This window comes from Symphalangus syndactylus, chromosome 16 (genome assembly GCF_028878055.3).
Source record: "Symphalangus syndactylus isolate Jambi chromosome 16, NHGRI_mSymSyn1-v2.1_pri, whole genome shotgun sequence".
In the NCBI taxonomy this organism is placed as follows: domain Eukaryota; kingdom Metazoa; phylum Chordata; class Mammalia; order Primates; family Hylobatidae; genus Symphalangus; species Symphalangus syndactylus.
In genome coordinates this window covers 11553518-11576802 of record NC_072438.2, presented here as the reverse complement: position 1 = coordinate 11576802, position 23285 = coordinate 11553518, and the positions used below count along the sequence as shown (strand labels likewise).

Sequence of the window (23285 nt, the reverse complement as noted above, 5' to 3'; positions counted from 1 at the left end):
CCGCCCCGCGGTCCTCCCCTCCCCATCACTGGGATGCTTACATGGCTGCCGTTTCCCCCAGACTGTCTGGGGCCCGGTGGCAGGTGACCGCTAGGCTGCTGCAGCCATCAGTCCCTAAAGCAGGTGTCCCGAGGCCCTGCAGGGAACACCAAGACCTTCCACCCACTTCATGCCCCTGGCAGGAAAAGCAAGAATGATTGAGTGGCTTAAAAATAGAGGAGGACTTGGAATTAATTAGACTCTTGAAAAACAGATTAGGTGTAATGACTGTCATTAAGTCAATCGTTTATAAGTGATGGGGCCTCCTGGGCTGACACGGTGAGTCAGGGATAAGACAGGGCTGGTCCGCTGTGCACAGGCCCAGGTGAGAGGGCAGGGCTGGGTTCTTGCTCTCACTGCACCTCTTGCGACATCCGCCACCCTGCTCCTTCCCCACCATCACCATCCACCTCAAGGGCACCACCTGCAAGCAGCTGCAGCTACATGGAAGGGGACCCTCACCATCCTCTCTCGCTCACACCCCCCACCTGGTCCTCTGGCCAGTGCTGGGAAGAAATTAGAATTGTTTCATGAGGTGAAGGGTGCCAGTGAGGCAGCTCCTTTTGTGAGGGCAATTGGGGGAGGCCTCCTGCAGGCGCTGACATTTGCTGAGGCCTGAATGAAGAGAAGGGGCTGGAGGAAAGGTGCCCAGGTGTCAGGACCTGTGAGGGCCGAGGTGCTGGGAAGGAGCAGAGGGGACAGGGAGCAGAGCAGAAGGAGGTCGAGGAGGAGGGAAATCTCAGAGAGCTTTGTGGGCAGGGTGGGCAGGAAAGACTTTTCTGAGAGAAGGAACGGCATCAGAGGCGGTAACGTGAGCATGGTGGTGAAGTGGTCTGGTGGTTTAAAAATTGTTGTAAATGCTGGGTGTGGTGGCTCATGCCTGTAATCCCAGCATTTTGGGAGGCCAAGGCAGGCGGATCACTTGAGGTCAGGAGTTCCAGACCAGCCTGGCCAACATGGTAAAACCCCGTCTTTACTAAAAAAAAAAAAAAAAAAAAAAAAACCAACAATTAGCTGGGCATTATGGCAGGTGCCTGTTAATCCCAGCCACTACTTGGGAGGCTGAGGCAGGAGAATCACTTGAACCTGGGAGACAGAGGTTGCAGTGAGCCAAGATTGCATCACTGCACTCCAGCCTGGGCGACAGAGCGACACTCCAACTCAAAAAACAAAACCAAAAAATTGTTGTAAATGGCTTTATTGAAATATGATTGGCATATGATAAACAACAGCATATGAGAGTTCGGTTCCTCTGTGTCCTTGTCAACACTTGGTATGGTGGGCTTTTTAGCCATTCTGATAGGTGTGAAGTGGTACCTCATTGTAGTTTTAATTTGCATTTCTGTAAGGAATAATAATGTTGAAAATCTTTTTTTTTAAGTATTTTTTTAGAGACAGGGTCTCGCTATGTTGCCCAGGCTGGCCTTGAACTCCTGGGCTCAAGCAATCCTCCTCCTTCACTTCAGCCTCCCAAGTAGCTGGAACTACAGGCACGCCACCTCATCGACTCGAGCGTCACTTCATGTGCTATTTGTCATTGGTTGTTTGGTGAAGCGTCTGTTGACATCTTTTGCTGTTTCTTTCACTTGGGTTGTTTATCCATATTGAGTATTGAGAGTTCTTTATATATTCTGGATATAAGTCTGTTATGTGATTTTCAAATATTTTCTCCCAATCTGTGGCTTGTCTTTTCATTCTAACAGTATCTTTTGAAGAGCAAAACTTTTTAATTTTGATGAAGTACAATTTATCAATCTTTTATTTCATGAATTGTGATTTTGGTGCCATATCTAAGAATTATTTTCATAACCCAAAGTCACAGAGAGTTTTTTCTATGTTTTCTTCTGGAAGTCTTATGCTTTTAGGTTTTACATTTAGACCTATACAGTATTCCATTTGAATTAATTCATGTATATGGTGTGAGGCATGGATCAATTTTTGTTTTGCATAAGGAAAGTCAATTATTCCAGAATTATTTGTTGGGAAAGACTATTCCTTCTCCACTGAATTGCCTTTGCATTTTTGTCTTCAGCTGACCACATGGGGTGGGTTCACATCTGAACTCTCCAGTCTGTTCTATTGATCTATTTGCCTGTATTGACACCAATGCCACACTGTCCTAAATATGGTAGCTTTATAATAAGCCTTAGTTGGAAGTGCAAGTGCCCAGCTTTATCTTCTTTTGCAAGGTTGTTTTGGCTATTCTGTCTCCTTTCTGTTTCCTTATGAATTTTAAGGTTGTCAACTTTTGCCAAAAAAAAAAAAAAAAAAAAAGCCTGCTGGGATTTTGATTGGGATTATGTAGAATCTATGTAGTAATTTGGAAAGAATTAGCATCTTAATAATACTTCTGGTTCATGAACATAGTATATCTATTTATTTAGGCCTTTAATTTATCTCAGCAAAGTTTTATGGTTTTTAACTGTACAGGTCTTGCACATCTTTTGTCAGATTAATCCTCAAGTATTCTATATTTTGTGATGCCATTGTAAATTGGTTTATTTTATAATTTTAAGTTGTAATTGTTCACTGGTAATATATATGGCTATAACTGATTTTTGTAGATCTTCTAGAAGATTTTTTTTTTTTTTTTGAGACGGAATCTTGCTCTGTCACCCAGGCTGGAGTGCAGTGGCGTGATCTCGGCTCACTGCAAGCTCCGCCTCCTGGGTTCATGCCATTCTCCTGCCTCAGCCTCCCAAGTAGCTGGGACTACAGGCGCCCACCACCACGCCCAGCTAATTTTTTGTATTTTTAGTAGAGACGGGGTTTCACCGTGTTAGCCAGGATGGTCTCGATCTCCTGACCTTGTGATCCACCCGCCTCGGCCTCCCAAAGTGCTGGGATTACAGGCTTGAGCCACCGTGCCTGGCTGACCTTCTAGAAGATTAATCTCCTAGATTGATCTTGCTAAACTCACTTTATTAGTTATGGTTTTTTCAAAGATTTCATCAGTTTTCTTACATAGATGATCTTGTCATCTGAGAAGAAAAACAGTTTTGCTTGTTTTCAATTGTATGTCCTATATGTATTTCTTTTTCTTGTGTTTTTTAACCAGCCAGAACCTCCAGTATAACGTTGAATGAAAACAATGAAACAGGATGATTCTGCCTTATTCCAAGCATTCAGTATCTACTGTTAAGTGTGATTTGAGCTGTAGGATTTTCACAGATGCCCTTCATCTTCTAAAATAAAAAAGGAGTTCTCTCCTATTCCTAATTTGCTAAGAGGTTTTTTGTTGTTTGTTTTTTTATCAAGAACAGATGTTGGATTTTCTCAAATGCTTTTTCTGCATTCTTTGACATAATCACGTGGTTTTCCTGTTTAGCCTGTTAATGTGATAAGTCACAATGATTGATGTTCAGATGTTCGGCCAGCCTTGCAATCCTGGGGCAAACTGTACATGGTCATGAGGTATTATCCTTTGAATTTACTGTTGGCTTTGATTTGCTAAACTGCAGGAGGATTTTGCATCTGTCTGAGAGGACTGTCAGGCAGCTGTCTTCTTGTCCTGCCTTTTTCTGGTGCAGGAGCATGGCTGTCTAGGATGAGTTGGGGAGTGCTCCTCCTTTTCAGGTTTCTGGAAGAGCTTGTGTAGCACTGGCATTATTTCTGCCTGAAATGTGAGATAGACTTCACCAGGGAAGCCATCTGGGCCTGGAGTTTTCTTTGTGGGAAGATTTTTGACTACAAAATCAACGTCTTTCTAGCAGACTGTCTGTTGAATTATCATCTTATTCCGTGAATGGAGTTTCTTTGCTGCAGTGTCAAGTAATCCGTCGACCCCGCTCCATCCTCCTGACATCCCCTCGGAGGCACTGACTTGTTATCAGGCCCTCGATGACCTGACCTGGCCCTCGCCACAGCCCTGACCCTGCAATCGGCTTCCCTCGTCCCTGCCAAACCAGGGGACCTGCTTCTGGATCCCTTGTGCCCTTCTATTCCTGTCCCTGCCTCCCCTTTGGCCTAGCGTTGCCCTATGTTGTGGCCTCCTTCCCTGTCCCTTTGGCATGGAGCCACCATCGTTCAGCCCATGGCTGCCTGGACAAAGCTGTAGGGGGCTTTGCCAGCTGGGTCTCACTGAGTCCCACAGCTGCCTTCAAGGTGGGCATCTCCATGTCTGTGGCATTCCTGTTCACTTCATGGCTGGGCCATCCCTTCCAACCCAGCTCTCCGGCCGCCTGCAGGACCCATCCCGGGGTTCAGGCTGTGCCTCTCAGACTCTGCAGCATGGCGTCCTCCCAGCCCCCCATGCCATGTCCCAGAGCACCTGGATGTGACTGAGGAGCCTGGTTGGGGGACGTGCTGGCTCTAGGCTAAGTGGAAAGGAGGTGGCACTGAGGGCTGGAAGGCAGTAAGGCCTGGGAGGACGTGCTGGAGCCCGGCCCATTGAGACACTCACATCCCTGACTCTCCCTGCAACTCCTGCCCTGCAGCCCGGCACCCTCTGCTCCCCACCCCAGCTCCTTGGCCCAGTGCAGCCCCATGGACTGGCAGGTGGCTGTCCAGCCTCAGCCTCCTAGGGCACAGATGCCCCACCAAGGCAGGGTTCGTGTCCTCCACCAGCCAGGCGTGTGGGGACTGGGATGGGCATCGGCAGGTGTTGGGGGGCTGCCATTCTGGGAGGGCTCCAGGAGAAGGAGCTGGGCAGAGTCCAGGCCTGTAGTGCTGCCCCTTGAGGTGCGGCTCTCAGTTCCCGCTCTCCCGACCCCGGGGCCCCCACCCCTGTCCCTCAGGACAGGTCTCAGTGAGGCACACAGCAGTGTCTGAGGTGGAGACAGCGGGGACCCAGGGCCACTTCCGGCCCTACTCCCTGCTCCTGGCAGCATCAGGGAGCCCGTCAAGGGGTGGAAGCGGGGGCTTTGGCTGGAGCGGAGCCTGCTTGGTAAGCATTAGCCCCTCCTCAGGGAGCCTGGAAGGGGATGGGGCCTCCCCGTGGCCTGAGGAGGTGAGAGGGTGCCAGCCTCCTGCTCCCAGTGGCTCCAGGAAGCATCCTCAAGGGTCGTTTGCCTCTGCCCCGTGGGACCGGGAAAATTCCAGGGGGAACAGCCCCTTCCCGAGAGCCAAGCATCTCCTCCCACCTTCACTGAGCTGAATGCAAGAGGAAGCAGGTTTCAACCGCGGTGATGCTGCAGCCGGAGACCAGGACGCCGTCCTCAGCCGAGTTGTGGCGGCTTCTGTTCAGAGAGCTTTTTAAAGCAGCGAAAGCGCCTGCAAGGTGCGAGACGAGAAGGGCGACAGGAGCTCCTCCCGCTCGTGTGCCGGGCCAGGAGCACACGTGCAGGCACTCTTCGCTAATCTGCATTTCCGCATTTTTTAGGGTGCACATGTATTGCTTCTGTAATTACGAAGAAAAACATAAAGAATAGCTTCCCAGACCATAATAATAGTGGGATCTTTTCAAGAGCTGGGCCGTGTCTAGGCCTGGGCCTCACTGTGTCCCCAGAGCCCAGATCTTGGCCAGGCAGGGCTGGGCCGGGAGGGAACAGATTATGGCCCCCACCCCTCCCCACCACTGCTCAGCCTGCGCTTGGACTTAACAGGGGACGCAAGGGGCCAGGTGAGCACCCAAGGCGATGCCCGGCCCCTGGCCCAGCCCTGGCCTGGCCTTTGCCCCACAGTAGGAGAGGGGTGAGGCCGTCCCAGAGGAGCTGACTTCTTGAAGGACCTGGTGAGCCGTGGACGTCAGCAGCTGCTGTGGGGACAGGGGGCAGGTGCGGTCGTGTCCTGCTCTGCTGCACCTGCCCCTACGGCCCCAGCTTTTGGAGACATCTCCTAGGGGCCATCAGTGAGTAGCGTTGCATCCTCACGAGAGGACGAAGCTGGAGAGGGCCGACAGACGGGAGCTGTCAGGGTAGCTACGGGATCATAGAGGGGTCACCATGACGACTGGCAAAGTGGCCCTTGGGGCGTGCAACCTGCCTGTCTCACCAGGCACCATTGCACCTGATCCTCTGAAGGATCACACTTTGGGAGGCCAAGAGTTTGAGACCCTGTTCTGTAGCTGAGGAGACCCTACGTCCTCGGAGGAGGCAGGCAGGCTTGTGGTCACACACCTTCCAGGTGGGATGGGCCTGGGGACTGCATGGCCATCCCCATATGGGCTGCTGTCTCTGGGCTCCGGGTTGCCAGCATGGGCAGCCTTGGCCCCTGAGGAGATCTTGCACGAGTCCCCTGGGGCACAGCCTGGGGCCCCGGTGACTGGGGGGTGGCTCTGACCGGGCCTGTCATCACGCTGCTGGCTGAGGCCTGGCCCTCTGTCAGTTGTTGAGCTGGGCTGGCCTCCGCGAGGACAGCGGCTCCCTGGGCCTGTCCACTGTCTGTCTGTGTCTGTCGTCCCCCTTAGCCTCTGCAGAGTATCCCTGGGGTGAGCAGTACTGACCACAGCCTGGCTCTCCCCCGTGGGTGATGAGGATCGGGGGGCTCAGGGGAACTCAGGTTCGCCGAGTTCTTCTGGACACCACCATGATGACTGACCAGAGACATCTCCGGGAACTCCCGAGCCCCAAGTCCACAAGCGTCCTGGGGCATGATGCACAGGCCTCCGCAGGCTGTGGTAAGCTGTGTCACCTCTGCCATCTGGGCAGGGAACTTAACCTCCCAGCACCTCAGTTTACTTGTCTGTAAAATGGGAAGGTGAGGCCAGATGCTGTGGCTCACACCTATAATCCCATTGCTTTGGAGGGAGGGAGGGAGGAGGATCACCCCAGGGGGTGATGGCGCTGCTGACAGTGTGGGGCTGCACCTGGCTCCATACCCACCCCCTGCCTGACCCTCCAGAGGGCTGGCCTCTTTGATGACAGCAGGTGGCAGGAGGCTGTGGCCCTGAGGTCTGGCCCAGTGGCCTCAGCCTCTGTCACACACCACCCCCCTCACTTTGAGGAGGCTGTGCTCCAGCCCGTGTTACATGGCCCAGGGCCACACCCAGGACCTGAGTGCCCACTTACCCCACTCCTGCATCGTATGTGCTGAGGGGCACCCTTGTTCGAAGGACCCTGTGTGGGCAGTATCGTGCTCCTGTTTTATTAATTTAATTTAATTATTGAGGCAGGGTCCTACTGTCTCCCAGGCTGGAGTGCAATGGCACGATCTTGGCTTGCTGTAACCTCTGCCTCCCAGGTTAAAGCAATTTCTCATGCCTCAGCCACCAGACTAGCTGGGACCACAGGCACCTGCCACCCCCAAAGCTAATTTTTGTATTTTTAGAAGAGACTAGGTTTTGCCATGTCGGCCAGGCTGGTCTTGAACTCTTGGCCTCAAGTGATCCTCCCACCTTGGCCTCCCAAAGTGTTGGGATTACAGGCATGAGCCACCATGCCCAGCCTTAGCACTCCTATTTTGTTAATTTAATTTAATTTAATTTTTGAGGCAGGGTCTCACTCTGCCACCCAGGCTGGAGTGCAGTGGTGCAATCATGGCTCACTGCGGCCTAGGATTCCCGGGCTCAAGTGATCCTCCTGAGTAGCTGGGACCACAGGCCTGTGCTGCCATGCCCAGCTATCTTTTTTTAAATTTTTAGTAGAGACAGGGTCTCACTGTGTTACCCAGGCTGATCTCAAACTCCTGGACTCAAATGATCCTCCTGCCTTGGCCTCCCAAAGTACTGGGATTAAAGGTGTGAGCCATTGCGCCCAGCCTCGCTTTCCCATTTTACAGACAAGTAAACTAAGGCCCTGGGAAGTTAAGTTCCCTGCCCACATGGCAGAGGTGGTGATGCCCAAGGGCCTTCAGCTCACACTGCCTAACCTGTGACTCCCCAGCCCAGCTTGGGGACACCCTCCCCATGGCAGGACCTCCCCTTGGAGCAGCAGCCATGTACCCAGGTCCCCTCGGGGGTCTCCTCTTACTGCTAGCCCAGAGCCCCTCGGAGGTAGGCACTGCTGCTCCACTGTGGCCCCAGCACCCAGCCCAGGGCCCGGTTCTCCCCCACTGTGTTGCAGGTGCTCACCTGGCCCACCCCCTTCACTGCACAGATCAGGACTTGCCCTCATTAGAGATGAGGTGCCATTCTAGCCTCACCTGTTGGTTTTCCTGGGAGCCAGCTCTGGGGCCACAAGGGGGCTTAGGAGATGGAGGCCCTGTACCCAGTGATCATGGCTGGGAGGTGATGCAGGTCCTTGGGACTTCATGGACTCAGGGCTGGGTAGGGCCATATCTCTGCTCAGGCCAGGCCTCCTCCTCCAGGAAGCCCTCCCTGCTGTATGGTGACTGTGCCTTGCTGTCATGGGAGTGTTGGGCATCTGATCACAGGCCGGTTGCTTCTGCCTTTCTAGGCCCGCTGCACCTCGATAGGGCCCGGCCAGACAGAAGTGGGGGTGGGGGGAGTGTGAAAAACATAAAGGAATTCGTGTTCCTGATTGAATCCCAAGAGACATCAAGGCAATGCTGCTGCATTAGAGGAGATGGGAAAATAGCTAATTTTCAGAGCATTCACACATCCATATCCAGTGTCTCCTTATGTTCAGTACTTTGGAAACAAACTGCGGGTCCTACAGTGACTCCCCCTGCCCCCTCAGAGTGCCCCCCTCGCCCTGCAGCCCCCACTGCTGAAGCACAGCGGTGTCCACATCACAAAAGGCACTGGGAGGGTGGGGGCAGGGAGGGGCTGTCTCCCTTCCAGAGACCTAAAGAGATCCCAAGGGCGCCTGGGACACCCCTTCCTCCCCTTAGCTCCAGACATCCTGGAGATCTGTGATGTCTGCTGGCCTCTGTACAGGGAACACCAGCCACAGCCACCTCCACGTCAGTCACCGCAGAGAAAGGAAGATTTGTGGAAGGAATACAGCAAATCAAGGCCTCCTCGCAAAGCACTTTCCCTGGATGTTGAAACAGTGACTGCAAACTTAGAGGCCCTTCAGGGGCTTAAGCCAGGATTCGTTGAGTCTGTCCTACGGCCGCTGCACGTGAGGCCCGAGGCCATTGCTGCATCTGCGCTGCACCCACACTGCTGAGAGGATCTCACTTGTCTGACCCGTCAGTGGCTATCTTACTGTCCTGGTCTGTGGCTCAGGCAGCAAAGCTCTGGGCCACGTAACCTGCCCAGGGTCGCCCAGCGGGTGAGAGATGCTCTTAGGATCAGATGACAGATTCCACCTCTAGATGCCTGTCTGGGGCTGCTGTAACAGAACACCCATGAGCTGGGAGGCTTAAAACCATGGGGATTTGCTGGTTTACAGTTCTGGAGGCAGGCATCTGAGATGAGGGCGCTGGTGGGGTGGCACTGCAGCCCAAGGTTCTAGGGGACGATCCTCCTGCCGCTTCCAGCTTCTGGTGGCTCCTGGCACTTCCTTGCCTTGTGGCCAAGTCACTCCAAGCTCTGCCTCCATCTTCTCTTGGCCCCTCCCTGTGTCTGTCTCTTGTAAGGACACTTATTGGAGTTGGTGCCCATCCAGATAGTCTAGAATGGTCTCATCTCAAGATCCTTAATTACATCTGCAAACAACCTTTTTCTAAAAAAGGTCACAGTCACAGATTCACATTTTGGGAGGCGCATTCAGTCCACCGTGACGTCTGAATCCTGTGCCTCCAGCCCCTCACCCCTCCCATCACCCCCCACCCTGTCTTCAGGACACAGCGGAGAGCAGGGGCTGCAGAGTCAGCAGCCAAAGGCTGAGCTCCTTCCCTAATGCCACCTGGCATAGGTGAACTGGAGACAGCATTTGCTCCGCCAAGAGCCCACGTCTCAGCTTTGCATCAGCTAGCTGGGCTGTGTATAAGCAATGCTGAGTAGGCGTCCATGGGTCGGATGCCTGTCTCAGCACGACTGGGTTCTCTGCTCAGGGTCTCCCCAGGCTGAAATCCAGGTGCCATGGGCTGCACTCTCGTCTGGAGCCGCTGACGTTTATTTGATCGCTTCTTGTTGATTGAGAAGAGACTGAGATGGAGTTGTGGCGGGTGTGGAGCTTAGCACTTGACATCCACGGAGGCAGCATCCCCGTCCATGCCTGATGCCCCCTCCCACACCCCCATCCTCACCCCCGCAAAGGGCAGGCCTCGGGACTAACCTCTGAGCTGCTGCCTTTTTGGCATCCTCCCGCTGAGGTCCCTTAGGTCTCATTAGCAGGAAACAGGGCTGGCCTGGGGGCCGGGAGGGAGAAGCTGAGGGGTGGGGACCGTGCAGCCCACCCTGGGAGAGCGAGTGAGCCAGTGCCCGTGCAGGGGGCTGTCCTCTCGCCACTGCTCTGGCCGCTGACCCCATGCTCCCCACGGGGACCAAAGTCCTGCAGCAGCAAATCTCAGGCCACTGTCCCTGCACCCCCTAGAGTGCCTGCGTGGAACAGGTTTGGCGATGGGTGGGGGGGGCAGTGACTGGGCCCAGAGTGTCTGGAAGGACCCCTGGACCTGTGCCCACACCCTGGGACCGGAGGAGTGTGGACATTGGAGGGTGCTCCAAGAGAATGCCCCAAGACCGGATGACACATCCAGGAGAGAGGCCTGCAGACCAAGCTAGTGCCTGCCTGTGGGGACCACAGGGATGGCAGCCTGGGCAGACCCCGGCCAGCTGACCAGGGCGGGGCAGCCCTGAGATCCCGGCTTCGATTTCCCTCCCTCCCCGCTGAGCTGTTTCCGGGATGGGCGCCTGCCCTCCTGGCCTGGCCCGGCCCTCCTTCCTGTCCCTCGGTTCTGTCCTTCGTTCTGGCCCGCAGTGGCAGTGGCCCTTCTGAGGATGCCCTGGTCACGCAGCAGCGTTCGTCTCCTTCTCAGTCCCAGCCTGTGCTCAACCCAGGGGCTGTGGAGCTGCAGTCAGGAGCTGTGGTGAGAAGACCGACTTCCTTGGGAACGCGAGTCACACAGGAAAACCACGAGAGAGAATGACTTTGCGAGGGGCTGGAGAGGAAAGGTAGCAGGAAGATTCCAGCCTGTTCAGAAGAAATCAGCTTACTTGCTGCCGGAAGTTATTAGGGCTGACACCGGTGCAAAGGGCTGGCAGCCACCGTGGGGTCGGTGCCACAGTGGGGTCAGCGCCACGTGTTAGTTCCCCCGGCTGCTGTGATGAAGCACCGCGAGCAAGGTGGGTTAAATCACTAGGGCGTTTGTTGTCTTGCAGTTCTGGAGGCCAGAAGTCCAGATCAAGGTGTCAGCAGGACTGGTTCCTCCTGGGGCCATAAGGGAGACTCTGTCCCAGGCTGCCTTCCAGCCTCAGGGGGTTTGCTGGCCATCTTGGGTGTTCCTTGGCTTACAGAAGCATCACTGCAGCCCCCGCCTTCAGTCCACGTGGGGTTCTGCCCACGTGTGGGCCTGCACCCAAATTTTCCCCATGGGTAAGGACACCAGTCAAGTTGGCTTAGGGCCCACCCTACTCCTGTATGACCTTATCTTAACTTTAGTTACACCTGCAATGACCCTATTTCCAAATAAGGTCACATTTTAAGGTATTGGGGGTTAGGACTTCAACATATGAGCTTGGTGGGGTCTCCAATTCAACCCCAAACAGCACACTCACGCCTCCCTGCTAAATCCTTGCTGTGCTAGACTCTGAGGGCACCTGCCAAGAAGAGGGATCTACCTGCTGCTGCTTTCCGCTGTGGCCTGAGCCGAGCCGCTACAACTTTGGCAGACAATTCCACAGCCGATTCCTGGAAGGGTGTCTCAGCCCTCCCTGATCCCAGGACTCACAAAGGAAGTCAAAGCCAGGCCCTGTGCATTGCAGACTCAGCCCCGTGGAGGTCTTTGTGGGGCACCACAAGAGGAGACAAGATATCCCAGCAGGCTCCAACTCCTCTGGGGAACCAGAGGCATGCAGGACTGTGGGATTATCCTGGCCTGGTGGCCAGTGTGACCGGGCAGGAAGGCCTTCACCTCGGACTCCTGGGAGGCTGTGCTCACCCCATCTCCAGCTCCTGCTACTGAGGTCCTCTCCATCTCATTGGAGAAATCTCCACGAAAATGCTTCCTCTGAAAGCTGGGCTATCCATCACTGTGCCCCGTCGCGCTCTCCTCCTCCCCATCATGGTCTTCAAAGCCCCAGGCCAGGCACAGTGGCCTATACCTGTAATCTCAGTACTTTGGGAGGCTGAGGTTGGAGGATCGTGTGGGGCTTGGAGCTTGAGGTTACAGTGAGCCGTGGTCACGCCACTGTGCTCCAGCCTGGGCGACACGGCCTTTATCACGGTGGGAAATGGTCTCATTTCTGAACACTCATTTGCAGGCTGGCTGACTCCCTCCACTGCATACACGCATGAATCAGGTCTTGTGTGGCCACATCCTCCACAGTGAGCCTGAACTGTTGATTGATGTCAATGAATGTGGATGCGGGGGCTCCAAGAAAGAGAGCACCTGTGCTCTGTTCCTCAAACTCTCTTTCCCTCAAGTGTAGCCTACAGGAATTGCGTTCTGTGGAGCATCCTCTGGGGGCATTGACCAACAGGCCAAGGTCCGAACTGCCCAGCCCTCCCAGTGGGCCTCCGCTTAGCCTCAACCTCTGCCTGGCCTCTCCCAGCAACAACAGGGGGTTCCCTACAGTCTGTCGGCTGCTTCCCACCTCTTGGCCTTCATTCAAGCTGTCCTCATGCTGCGCCTTCCAGGAACCCTCCCTGGCACTCCAGACCTCTCTCTAGCCTGAGTGAGGAGTCTCCCCTCTGACCTCCCGCAACAACACCCTTGATGATTCCTCCGTTACACTTTCCGTGTGTGATAATTAACTGTTCACCTGTTGATCTCTGCCATCAAATTGTGAGCCCCTAAGGGCTAAAGTGTGCAGTTCCCGGATCATAGTTGGTGCTTAGTCCATGTTTGTAGGGCAGGTGGTTGGATGGATGGATGGTGGTTAGATGGATGGATGGATGGATGGTGGTTAGATGGATGGGTGGATGGATGGGTGGATGGATGGGTGGATGGATGGATGGATAGATGGATGGATGGATGGACTGATGATTGGATGGATGGGTGGGTGGATGGATGGATGGTGGTTGGATGGATGGATGGTGGTTGGATGGATGGATGGATGGATGGACTGATGATTGGATGGATGGGTGGGTGGATGGATGGATGGCAAATGAATGAGTGGATGGGTGGATGGATGGGTAGGTGGATGGGTGGATGGATGAGTGGATGGGTGGACGGATGATTGGATGGATGGATGGATGGATGGATGGATGGATGGATGGATGGATAAATGGATGGGTGGATGGGTAGATGTGTGGGAGGATGAGTGGAAGATTGGATGGGTAGACGGATTGGTGAGTGGACAGGTGGGTACATGGGTGGATAGATGGATGGATGATTAGTTGGGTGGATGGATAGGTGGATGGATGGATGGATGCATGGATTGGTGGATGGGTAGATGAATGGGTGGGTGGATGGATGGATAGGTAAATATATGGATGGGTAAATGGATGAGTGGGTGGGTGGGTGGATGGATGGATGGAAGGATGGATGGATGGATGGATGGATGGATGGATGGATGGATGGACAGATAGATGGATGACTTTTACAAGAAGCAGCCAGCCCACCATTTGCATCAGGGCCCAAGGTGGCTCATTAGAATTGGTATGTGGTTGTGCAAATGCCCGAGCTGCCAATTTTCCCACATCCAAGCACAATTAAACCTTGCCTCTGGAGCCTACCAGTCACTCTTGTTGTTCTTGGTTTTTCTCTTTTTTATTTGTTTTTCTTTAGAGATAGAGTCTTGCTATGTTACCCAGGCTAGCCTTGAATTCCTGGGCTCAAGGGATCCTCCTGCCTCAGCCTCCCTGTAGCTGGGAGTACAGGCTGTTTTTCTCGTCATTAGCCTTTGTGAATGGTTTCAAGAGTTCAAAAATTAATGTATCTGATGTCATAATGAGAAACATCCTGTGATGCTATTAGTTTTTCCAAAGTTGGCATTCTTTTCTTTCACAGACTCCTAGAGGTTCAAGGTGGCAAAGTCCTGTCTTTCCATTTGCGTACTCACTTGCTAAATTCTCTGCTGCGTCAGATTCATTTGGGCTTTGCGATGGTCTTTCTTTTCCATAGTAATTGGAATTAAAATTATAAGTTCGGTAAACTTCCCTCTTCTGCTCTATCCAATTGCTGAATTCAGACGTGTTCCATGTTCCCAACATCTCAGAGGCTCCCCTCACCGCTTTTCCCACCCCAATGATGACATCAGCCATTTATCCTCCCTGTGTGCTGTTCAAGAGGAGCACTTTGGAAACCTGGCCACTGTCCTGTGGCCTAACTGTGACACAGCTGAAGACACAGGCTGGTCAGCCTTTGGTATCGATGGGACTGTTTAGAATTGCACTGCCTTTCTTTAGCAGAGAATGACATTTTATAGTAGTTCAAACCGAAGTGGGGCTGTTGCAGGGAGTTTGTGCTGCCTTCTGTAAGAGAGTGGCAGGAAGCAACATTCAGGCAGCCGGTGCGGGAGTGTCTAGCAGCTGCAGAAGGTGGCTGGACTTTTAGACATCCGGGTGACATGCTGAAGTGACGTTGATCCACTGACTTGAGAACGTTAGTGACAAGGGCTCAGACTCTGTGGTGAGACACAGGAAGCTGTTGGCAGGGTAGGTGCCCTTCACTCTTCTAGCCTCTGCTTCTCATGGCTCACTGTCTTTCTGTGACTTGAGCTGTGGCCGCATCTCACCTGTACTGTTCCCTTCCTCACCACAGGGATGGACCCGCTGGGCACCAGCTCACTTCTTGGCTCTGTCTTGTTAATGTGTGTGGCTCCCCCACTAGACTTGGCTTTTGGGAGACACATAGCGTCTGATCTACCCCTGAGGTCCTCCTCATGGCCCTACCCTGTCTGTTCAGCAACTGGCCACAGGGGATCAACACCCTTCCAAAGGCAGGGTTCCTGGGCCACTGGCATCCAAACAGTGCCCCCTGCTGTGGTTTGAATGTGTGCCCCAAAGTTCATGTGTTGGTAACTTAATCCCCACTGCAACAGCGTTGAGAGGTGGGACCTTTAAGAGGTGATTAGGTCCTGAAGGCTTTGCCCTCCTGAGCGGATTGATGTTATTGCAAGAGTGGGTTTGTTATTGCTGCAGTGGAGTCCTTATACAGGGTGAGCATGGCCCCCTTCCCCTCTCTCTTGCCCATGTGGTGCCTTCCTCCATGTGGTGACACAGCAAGAAGGCCCTCGTCAGATGGGGCCCCTCCACCATGGGCTTCCCAGCCTCCAGACTGTGAGCCAAAAACATGTCTGTTCCTTATAAATTACCTAGACTGTGGCACTCTGTTATAGCAGCAGGAAGCAAAGAAGACACCCATCCACAAGGCCTCAGGAATGGCTGACCCAGTAGGACCCAGGCTCATGCTGTCGGTGAAATCCTGGGTTCTACCTCCCCACTCTGCTCTCTTGTTCCCTTTGGCCCTTCCAAGCCCAGCCGGTTCCCTTGAACAGTACCTCGTCGGTTTTTCTGCCTGTGACATCTCTGTATGGGGCCCCTTGGCTCTCTCTGTCCGCCCATTCCCCCTCCCGCGCCGCCAGAGCTTCCAGCCGACCAGGGCAGGGAGGCAGGAGAGGGCCTTTCCTGTGGCAAGTGAAGGGTGTCTGGGGTTGAGATGGCTGTCAGTGATCTGACCCACACATGGGCAATCGGCCAGCCTTGGCCTCGCCTCAGTCTCAGCCTGCTAGTAGAAGCCATTGTTCTTATGCCACACTCAACTCTATTGAACGTCAGGGCCCTTCCCCTGATTTCTCATCTCCAGGAGTGCTTCAGCAGCAGGACGCTTGTCCAGACAGCCTTCCCAGCTGCAGGGTGTTGGTCCAAGGGGCTGGAGCTGCGGAGCTGAATACTTCCCAAGGGCTTCTCCTGTCACAGGGAAAAAACTTCCTCGCCACAGGCAGGGCCCGAGAGTGCCATCTGCTGCCAGCAGGCGCTTTCCTTTCTTCTTGAAATGGCATCTCTTCTGATCACAAAAGCAATACTTGATCTGAGACGAGACTTTAGAAAATAATTTACCTGTAATCTTACTACTCAAGTAAGTGTAAGATTAATGCCTTACCTTGAGTATCTTCCCCAGTGTGTCATTTATGTACATATCATATCTCTAATTTTTATTTTTATTATTTTATTTATTTAAGAGACAGGGTCTTGCTCATTGCCCAGGCTGGAGCAGGGTGCAGTGGTGTCATCACAGCTCACTGTACCCTTGAACTCCTGGGCTCAAGTGATCCTCCCACCTCAGCTTCCAGAGTAGCTGGGACTACAGGTGCACACCATCATGCCTGGCTAATTTTTGTATTTTTTGTAGAGACAGGGGTCTTCTCATGTTGCCCAGACTGGTCTTGAACTCCTGGCCTCAAGTGATCCTCTCGCCTCAGCCTCCCAATAAGTGTTGGGATCACAGGCATGAGCCACTACACCTGGCCTCTAATTTTTTAAATGCTACATTTTTCATTTCATATTTTAACATTTCCAGTGGACTATCCTTCTGCAGATCGTTTCACCATAGGGATATGAGCTAATGTATTGAGTCAACCCACTGTTGATGGACATTTAGCTTATAAGCTATTTCTTGCGTATGAGTTTGCTGGGCGATTACAAGAAAAACATTCTCTTCTGTTGTTTGTTAGATGTACAGCTCAGTAATTTTTGGTACATCCATGAGGCTGTACAGCCAATATCACTGTCTAATTCAAAACATTTTCATCACCCCGTAAAGAAAACCCCTCCCCATTAGCAGTCATCCTGTTCCCCTCCCCCTTCAGGTGTTGTGACCACAGATCTGCTTTCTGCCCCTATGGGTTTTGCCTGTTCTAGACATTTCATGTGAATGGAATCAATCATACAGTATGTGATTTTTTTTTGTTTTTTGAAGGAGTCTCACTCTGTTGTCAGGCTGGAGTGCAGTGGCGCGATCTCGGCTCACTGCAAGCTCCGCCTCCCGGGTTCACGCCATTCTTCTGCCTCAGCCTCCTGAGTAGCTGGGACTACAGGTGCCCGCCACCATGCCTGGCTAATTTTTTTGTATTTTTAGTAGAGACAGGTTTTCATCGTGTTAGCCAGGATGGTCTCGATCTCCTGACCTCGTGATCCACCCGCCTTGGCCTCCCAAAGTGCTGAGATTACAGGCGTGAGCCACTGCACCCGGCCAGTTTGTGATCTTTTGTGACCGGCTTCTTTCACTCAGCACGATGGGTGTGTTTTTGTTTTTGTTTTTTTAGATGGAGTCTCGCTCTGTCGTCAGGCTGGAGTGCAATGGCAGGATCTTGGCTCACTGCACCTCCGCCTCTTGGGTTCAAGCAATTCTCCTGTTCAGCCTCCCGGGTAGCTGGGATTTCAGGCATGCACCACCACACCCAGTTAATTTTTGTATTTTCAGTAGAGACAGGGTTTCACCAAGTTGGCCAGGCTGGTCTCAAACTCCTGATGTCAAGTGATCGGCCCGCCTTGGCCTCCCATAGGGCTGGGATGATGAAATGATGTGTTCAATGTTCATCCACACGATAGCATGTGTAAGTGCTGCGTTCCTTTCTATGGCTGAAAACTTATTCCATTATATAGATGGACATTTTGTCTATCCATTCAACTGTTTTCCAAAGTGTCTGTGCCATTTTATATTCTTGTAAGGAAGAGATGAGGATTCCAGTTCCTTCACATCCTCACCTTCCTCACCACAACTTCATATTTTCTGGGGTTTTTTTTTGGGGGGGGGAACATTCTAATCATCCTAATAGATAAAATGGTATTTAATTGTAATTCTTTTTGGCATTTCCTGACAGTGATGTTGGGCATCTGTTCATGTGTTTATTAGCCATTTGTATATCTTCTTTGGGAAAATGTCTATTCAAATCCATTTTCCATTTGTTCAGTAGTGGTTTTTTTTTTGTATTTTTGTTGTTGGATTGTAAAAGTTCTTTCTATATTGCAGATACTATGTCCTTATCAGACACATGATTTGCAAAAATTATTCTGTGGGTTTTCTCTTCACTTTCTCGGTGGTGTCCTATGAAGCAGAAAGTCTTCAATTTGATGAAGTCCAGTTATCTGTTTTCTCTTTTGTTGCCCATGCTTTAGGTGTCATGTGTAGGAAACTGTGGCCTAGCCCAACGCCACAAAGGATTACTCCACTGTTTTCTTTTAGGAATTTTAAGCCTGGGCGCCGTGGCTCACGCCTGTAATCCCAGCACTTTGGGAGGCTGAGGTGGGTGGATCGCTCGAGCCCAGGAGTTCAAGAACAGCCTGGGCAACATGGTGAGACCCCATCTTCGCTAAAAATGCAAAAATTAGCCGGGCATTCTGGTGCACGCCTGTGGTCCCAGCTACTCGGGAGGCTGAGATGGGAGGCTCACTTGAGCCCAGGGGAGTCAAAGCTGCAGTAAGCCATGATTGTGCCACTGCACTCCAGCGTGGGTGACAGAGTGAGACGCCATCTCAAAAAAAAAAAAAAAAAAAAAAAGAGAATCTTAGAGTTGTAGCTCTGACATCTAGATATTTGATTCATTTCGAGTGAATTTTTGTATGTGGTATAAGGTCAGAGTTCAGCTTCATCCTTTTGCATGTGTGTCTCCAGTTTTCCGGCAGCATTTGTTGAAAAGACTATTCTTTCCTCATGGGTGGTCTTGGCACCCTTGCTGAGGATCCACTGCCCATGAGCGTATGGGTTTCTTTGCAGACTCTCAGTCTCATTGGTCTGTGTGTTGGTCCTATGCTGGTGCCGCAGTCTTGATTCCTGCTCTTTCATGCCACATTGCAAATCACAAGTGTGAGTCCTCCAACTTGTTTTTTTTCTTTTGGCTATTCTGGGTCCCTCCAGTCACTTCCATATTAATTTTAGGATCAGATTGTCAATTTCTGCAAGAAAAAAAGGCTGCTGACACTTTCGTATGGATTGCACTGAATCTGTAGATCGATTTGGGGAGTCATGCCATCTCAACAATATTGTCTTCTGATCTGTGAACATGAGATGTCTTCCCATTTATGTAGGTCTTCTAATGTTCTTCAACAATGTTTTGTTGTTTTCAGTGTATGATTCTTGTACTTCTTTTGTTAAATTTATTCTAAGTATTTTAATCTTTTTTATGCTATTGTAAAGGACTAAGGATTGTTTTCTTCGTTTCACTTTCAGTTTATTGCTACCATATCTAAACACAAGTGATCTTTAAAACAAGCCTTTATTGATATGTAACATACATACCACAAAATTCACCTTTCTAAAGCACACAGCTCAGTGGCTTTGGGTAATAACACCCCTGAGGCTTCTGCGTCAGGCACCATGCCAGTCCGGCCTTCTGCCATGTACTTGCCACCTCCGTTCCCTTGCCTCTGCTCTCTCCCTGCCCCAATTCTTTTTTTTTTCTCATTTCTCAATTTTTTTTTTTTTCTTTTTTTTTTGAGACGGAGTCTCGCTCTGTCACCCAGGCTGGAGTGCAGTGGCACAATCTCGGCTCACTGCAAGCTCCGCCTCTCGGGTTCCCGCCATTCTCCTGCCTCAGCCTCCCGAGTAGCTGGGACTACAGGCGCCCGCCACCTCGCCCGGCTAATTTTTTGTATTTTTAGTAGAGACGGGGTTTCACCGTGGTTTCGATCTCCCAACCTCGTGATCCGCCCGCCTCGGCCTCCCAAAGTGCTAGGATTACAGGTGTGAGCCACCACGCCCGGCCTTTTTTTCGTATTTTTAATTTTTGTAAAATATATGTAACATAAAGTTTACTATTTAGCCCTTCCTAAATGTACAATTTCGTGGCATTGAACACACTCAGTGCTGTGCAACCATCACCAACATCATCTCCGGAACCTCCTCATCTTCCCAAACTGAAACTGTTTCCCCATCACTCGCTCCCCCTGTCTCCCCGACCTCTGCCCACCCTGGTGCCCACCGTTCTACTTTCCGTCTGTATGAACGTGACGGCTCTCAGGACCTCGTGTTGGGGACTCAAGCAGGATGCATCCTTTGGTAGCTGGGTTATTTCACTCAGCATGATCTTGCCAACATTCATCCGTGCTGTAGCCTAGATCCGAATTTCCTTTCTTTTTAAGGCTGAATAATATTCGGTTGTCTGGATGGACCACATTTGGTTTATCCACGCCTCTGCCAACAGACACCTGAGTTGCTGCCGTCTCTTGGCCGCTATGAACGTAGGCGTGCAAGTATCTGTCCAAGTCCCAAATTTCAGTTCCTTTGGGTAAGGCTCTGATGAGGCTGGGGGTACTGAGTGGAAGCTGACATCCTGGACAGTGAAGGCCCCTTCCTTATTCAGCTCCCAGGGCAGAGGGCAGCAAGGCCCACACCCCCAAGCTGAAGGTAGGGGCTTCATCTGTGGAACCTGGACCACCTGGGAGGGGAGAGCCACGGAGCATTGTTGGGGTCCCAGCAGAGGATCCCGTCCCAGGGGCCCAGGCCCCCTAAGCCTCCTACCGTGCTCCCACGTTCCGGTAAATATTCAGCTTGTTAGCACATCGCCATGAGGGAGGGGGCCCCGTGCAGCTCCGGGGACGCTTCCAGCCTCCTCCCCCACTCTGCCGCAGCCCGCTGCCCTGAATTCTCACGTGCGTCATGCCTCTGTGCTTCTGCAGGGTTTACGTCACGAGGCTGTGTCCCTAAATTAGATACCAGGCAGTTGTGCGTGTTTCCCACGGTGTGTGAAGAGACTCACGCCATGTGGGATTCGTGCGCGTTGGCGGGGCCGTGGCTGGCCTGCCTCCGCCTCCGTGGCCTCTGCCGGTGAGTGATTAGATCACGGTGGGTCCTCCATTCCATTGCTGGCGGACTTGGGATCCTGTCGAGCGTTTCACTGGAACCCCCCAGCACTGCATCTAAGACCCTGCATGTCTGCAGACAGAGGCAGATGCACGTTGCCAGTGTGTGCGGGTAACAGAGGCCACCGGGGTCCAGAGTGTAGACAGGCCTGCTTTTACTGAAATGGTGCGAGCATTTTTCCCGAAGTGGTTGCACCAGCTGACACTCCCACCAGCAAGGTGAAGGCTCCTGTTGTTCCACCCACACTCTTCTTATTTTTGCACAGGTCGCCGAGTATCCCCGAACATTTGGGGGCAAGGCTCGGCATGAGACACGGCCAAATAAATGAGCCAAGCCGTCCAAAAGAGGCCGTGCAGGATGCCAACAGCAACCAAAAAAAATTATCACCAATATTTCTAGGTAGAGAAAAGATTTTGCATCCATGAAACGACAGTAACAGCAGTAAATTTAAAACTTGATAGCAGAAATTTAAAAGTCAAGAGTAAAATTAGAAGAACGAGTTGGGGGAAATTTCCCAGAAAATGGGACAAAAAGGTAGGAGATAAATTATTTTAAAATGAGAGGGCCAGTGGGTGCACCCCTAGAGTTGGGCGAGGTGAACCCCCAGAGTTAGTACAGGCCCAGCTGTGAACAATTTATAGGGTCACCATGGAACCCCTGAACAGCAAATCTGGTGAAAGCCGAGGATGCAGCTGCTGGGAAGATGGAGACTGGAAGTGTAGGTGGGGGCGAGGGATCCTGTATTCGTTTCTTGAGGCTGCTGTCACCACAAACTGGCTTAAGCCCTAGAAACTGTCTCGCAGTCGGAGGCCGGAGGTGCAAACTCTGGCAGAGCCTCACTCCATCTGCAGGCTCCAGGGCAGGCTCCTCCCCCCTCTCCCTGCTTCTGGGGGTCCAGGTGTTCCTTGGGTTGGGGCCACGTCTCCGGCCTCGGCCTCCGTGGTCACATGGGCTCCCTGCCCTCTGTGTCTGTGTCCTCTTCTGTCTCTTATAAGGACTCTTGTCGTTGGACTTATGGCCCATCCGGATCATTCAGGACAATCTCTTCATCTCCAGATGCTTCACTTAATTACTCCTGCCGAGACCCCTTTTCCAAATGAGGTCACGTTCACAGGTTTCAGGGACTAGGGTGGGGAGAGAGATTTGTGGGGGCCGCCTGACACTCAGGCCATTAGAAAAGGCGTGAAAGGTGAGTTGACGCTTCCATAGGGGAAGTCGGTGGATATTAAGCCAGGAGGAGTGCAGCCTCTGGGTGAGTCGCCACCAGCTGTCAATTCCGGGAGGCCCAGCAGAAATCAAAGGCCTAGAGCAGGCCCGGGACTGGCTCAGAGCCCTGTTGCACCACCTGGTGTATGTGGTGAGCGTGTTACACTGACGACGTTTTAGGTGAAGTTACAGGAAAGTTGTGTATCTGGGCAACAGATACGCGCCTGTGGGGTGGGCATCTGCGAGGACACAGACTTTTGTCTTGACCAGTGACCTTCGGGCTCCACGGCCTGTTACCATGCCCCACCCCACACGCCAGTATCTCCTTCTCCATGCAGCAGCTCCACGGCTGGGTCCTGCTCCTCAGACAAGACGGGGCCAGAGGCGGCCCCAGCAGCCACGCATGTTGCCCCACAGGCCACAAGAGAGAAGATCCGGTCCAGGTTCCACGGCAGCCACGACCTCATCCACCGCCTGTTCGTCTGCATTTCAGGTGTCATGTCAGGGCCTGGGACCGGTGCATGGCTTGAGGACACACGGGCTGCGCTTTAGGGGAGGTCAGGCGGGGCGTGTGCAGCCTCCCCCTCACTTTCCTGTAAACAGCAGCCCACTCCGCCCCTAAGGAGGCAGCACTCCTGTTCATGGAGAAGGCTGGACTGACCCCATACAGGCAGGAGGAGGAGGGGAGCTGCGGGTGAGGGTGGGAGGTGTTTTCCTGCAGGGAGTGGTGGCGGGGGCAGTGGGGTGTGGGGGCAGAAGAGCCAGGCGCTAGGCACCACCTCTGGGCAGGGTCCACCCTGGGCTCCCAGCCACGTAGGCTGCTGGGGGGCTGTGCCTGCACGGGGTGGACATGCTTTGCAGGTAGACACATCTGGATGCCTGAGTGGCTGTGACAGTCACGAGCACTGGCCTGGGGGTGGGCACAGTGCAGGGGCTCTGTAAGTGTCCCTCAGTGCGTAGCCTGGCCAGCTTAGTGGTGATGGCTGTGACCTGTGCATAAAAGGCGTGAATGTCAGTGGCAGACGGACTGTGGCGAGGCTGTCTGTCTGGTCCTCTCCCTTCCCCTGCTCTCTCTCGACTCCCGAGTTTTTATTCTTGTCAAGGGAATCCTCCCCCAAGGGGGTGGGCCTCCTCCCTCCCTGACTGATCTGAGAACACAGTGGCCGGGGCTGTGAGCTCTGGCTGGGTTCGTCCAGCCCACAGCACCGATCTCTGCAGTTCCTTCCATCCGTCTTTCTGTCGCTGTTACTGTGGTCTTCCTTCCTCAGGTGTGGCTGACCAGCTGCAGACGAACTATGCCAGTGACCTGAGAAGTATTCTTAAAACACTGTTTGAGGTCATGGCCACCAAGCCTGAAACAGACGACAAGGAAAAGTTAAGGAAGGGTGAGTGCCCACTCAGGACGGGCT

The 23285-nt window shown here is 52.6% G+C and overlaps 1 protein-coding gene across 11 annotated transcripts in view; it reads left to right on the top strand.

The window, feature by feature from the left end:
- Positions 1 to 23285, top strand: part of ZFYVE28 (zinc finger FYVE-type containing 28) — a 140577-nt gene that overhangs the window by 113738 nt on the left and 3554 nt on the right. For 8 of the 11 annotated variants that reach the window (XM_055245855.2, XM_055245854.2, XM_055245853.2 and 5 more), the window contains 2 exons: positions 22215 to 22369; positions 23145 to 23261. In XM_055245855.2, the coding sequence (XP_055101830.1) occupies positions 22215 to 22369; positions 23145 to 23261 (272 nt within the window). Of the gene's footprint in view, positions 1 to 3097; positions 6519 to 19949; positions 22370 to 23144; positions 23262 to 23285 lie in introns of those variants that run through there. The other 3 variants (XR_008651625.2, XM_055245851.2, XM_055245852.2) reach the window with 3 other exon arrangements.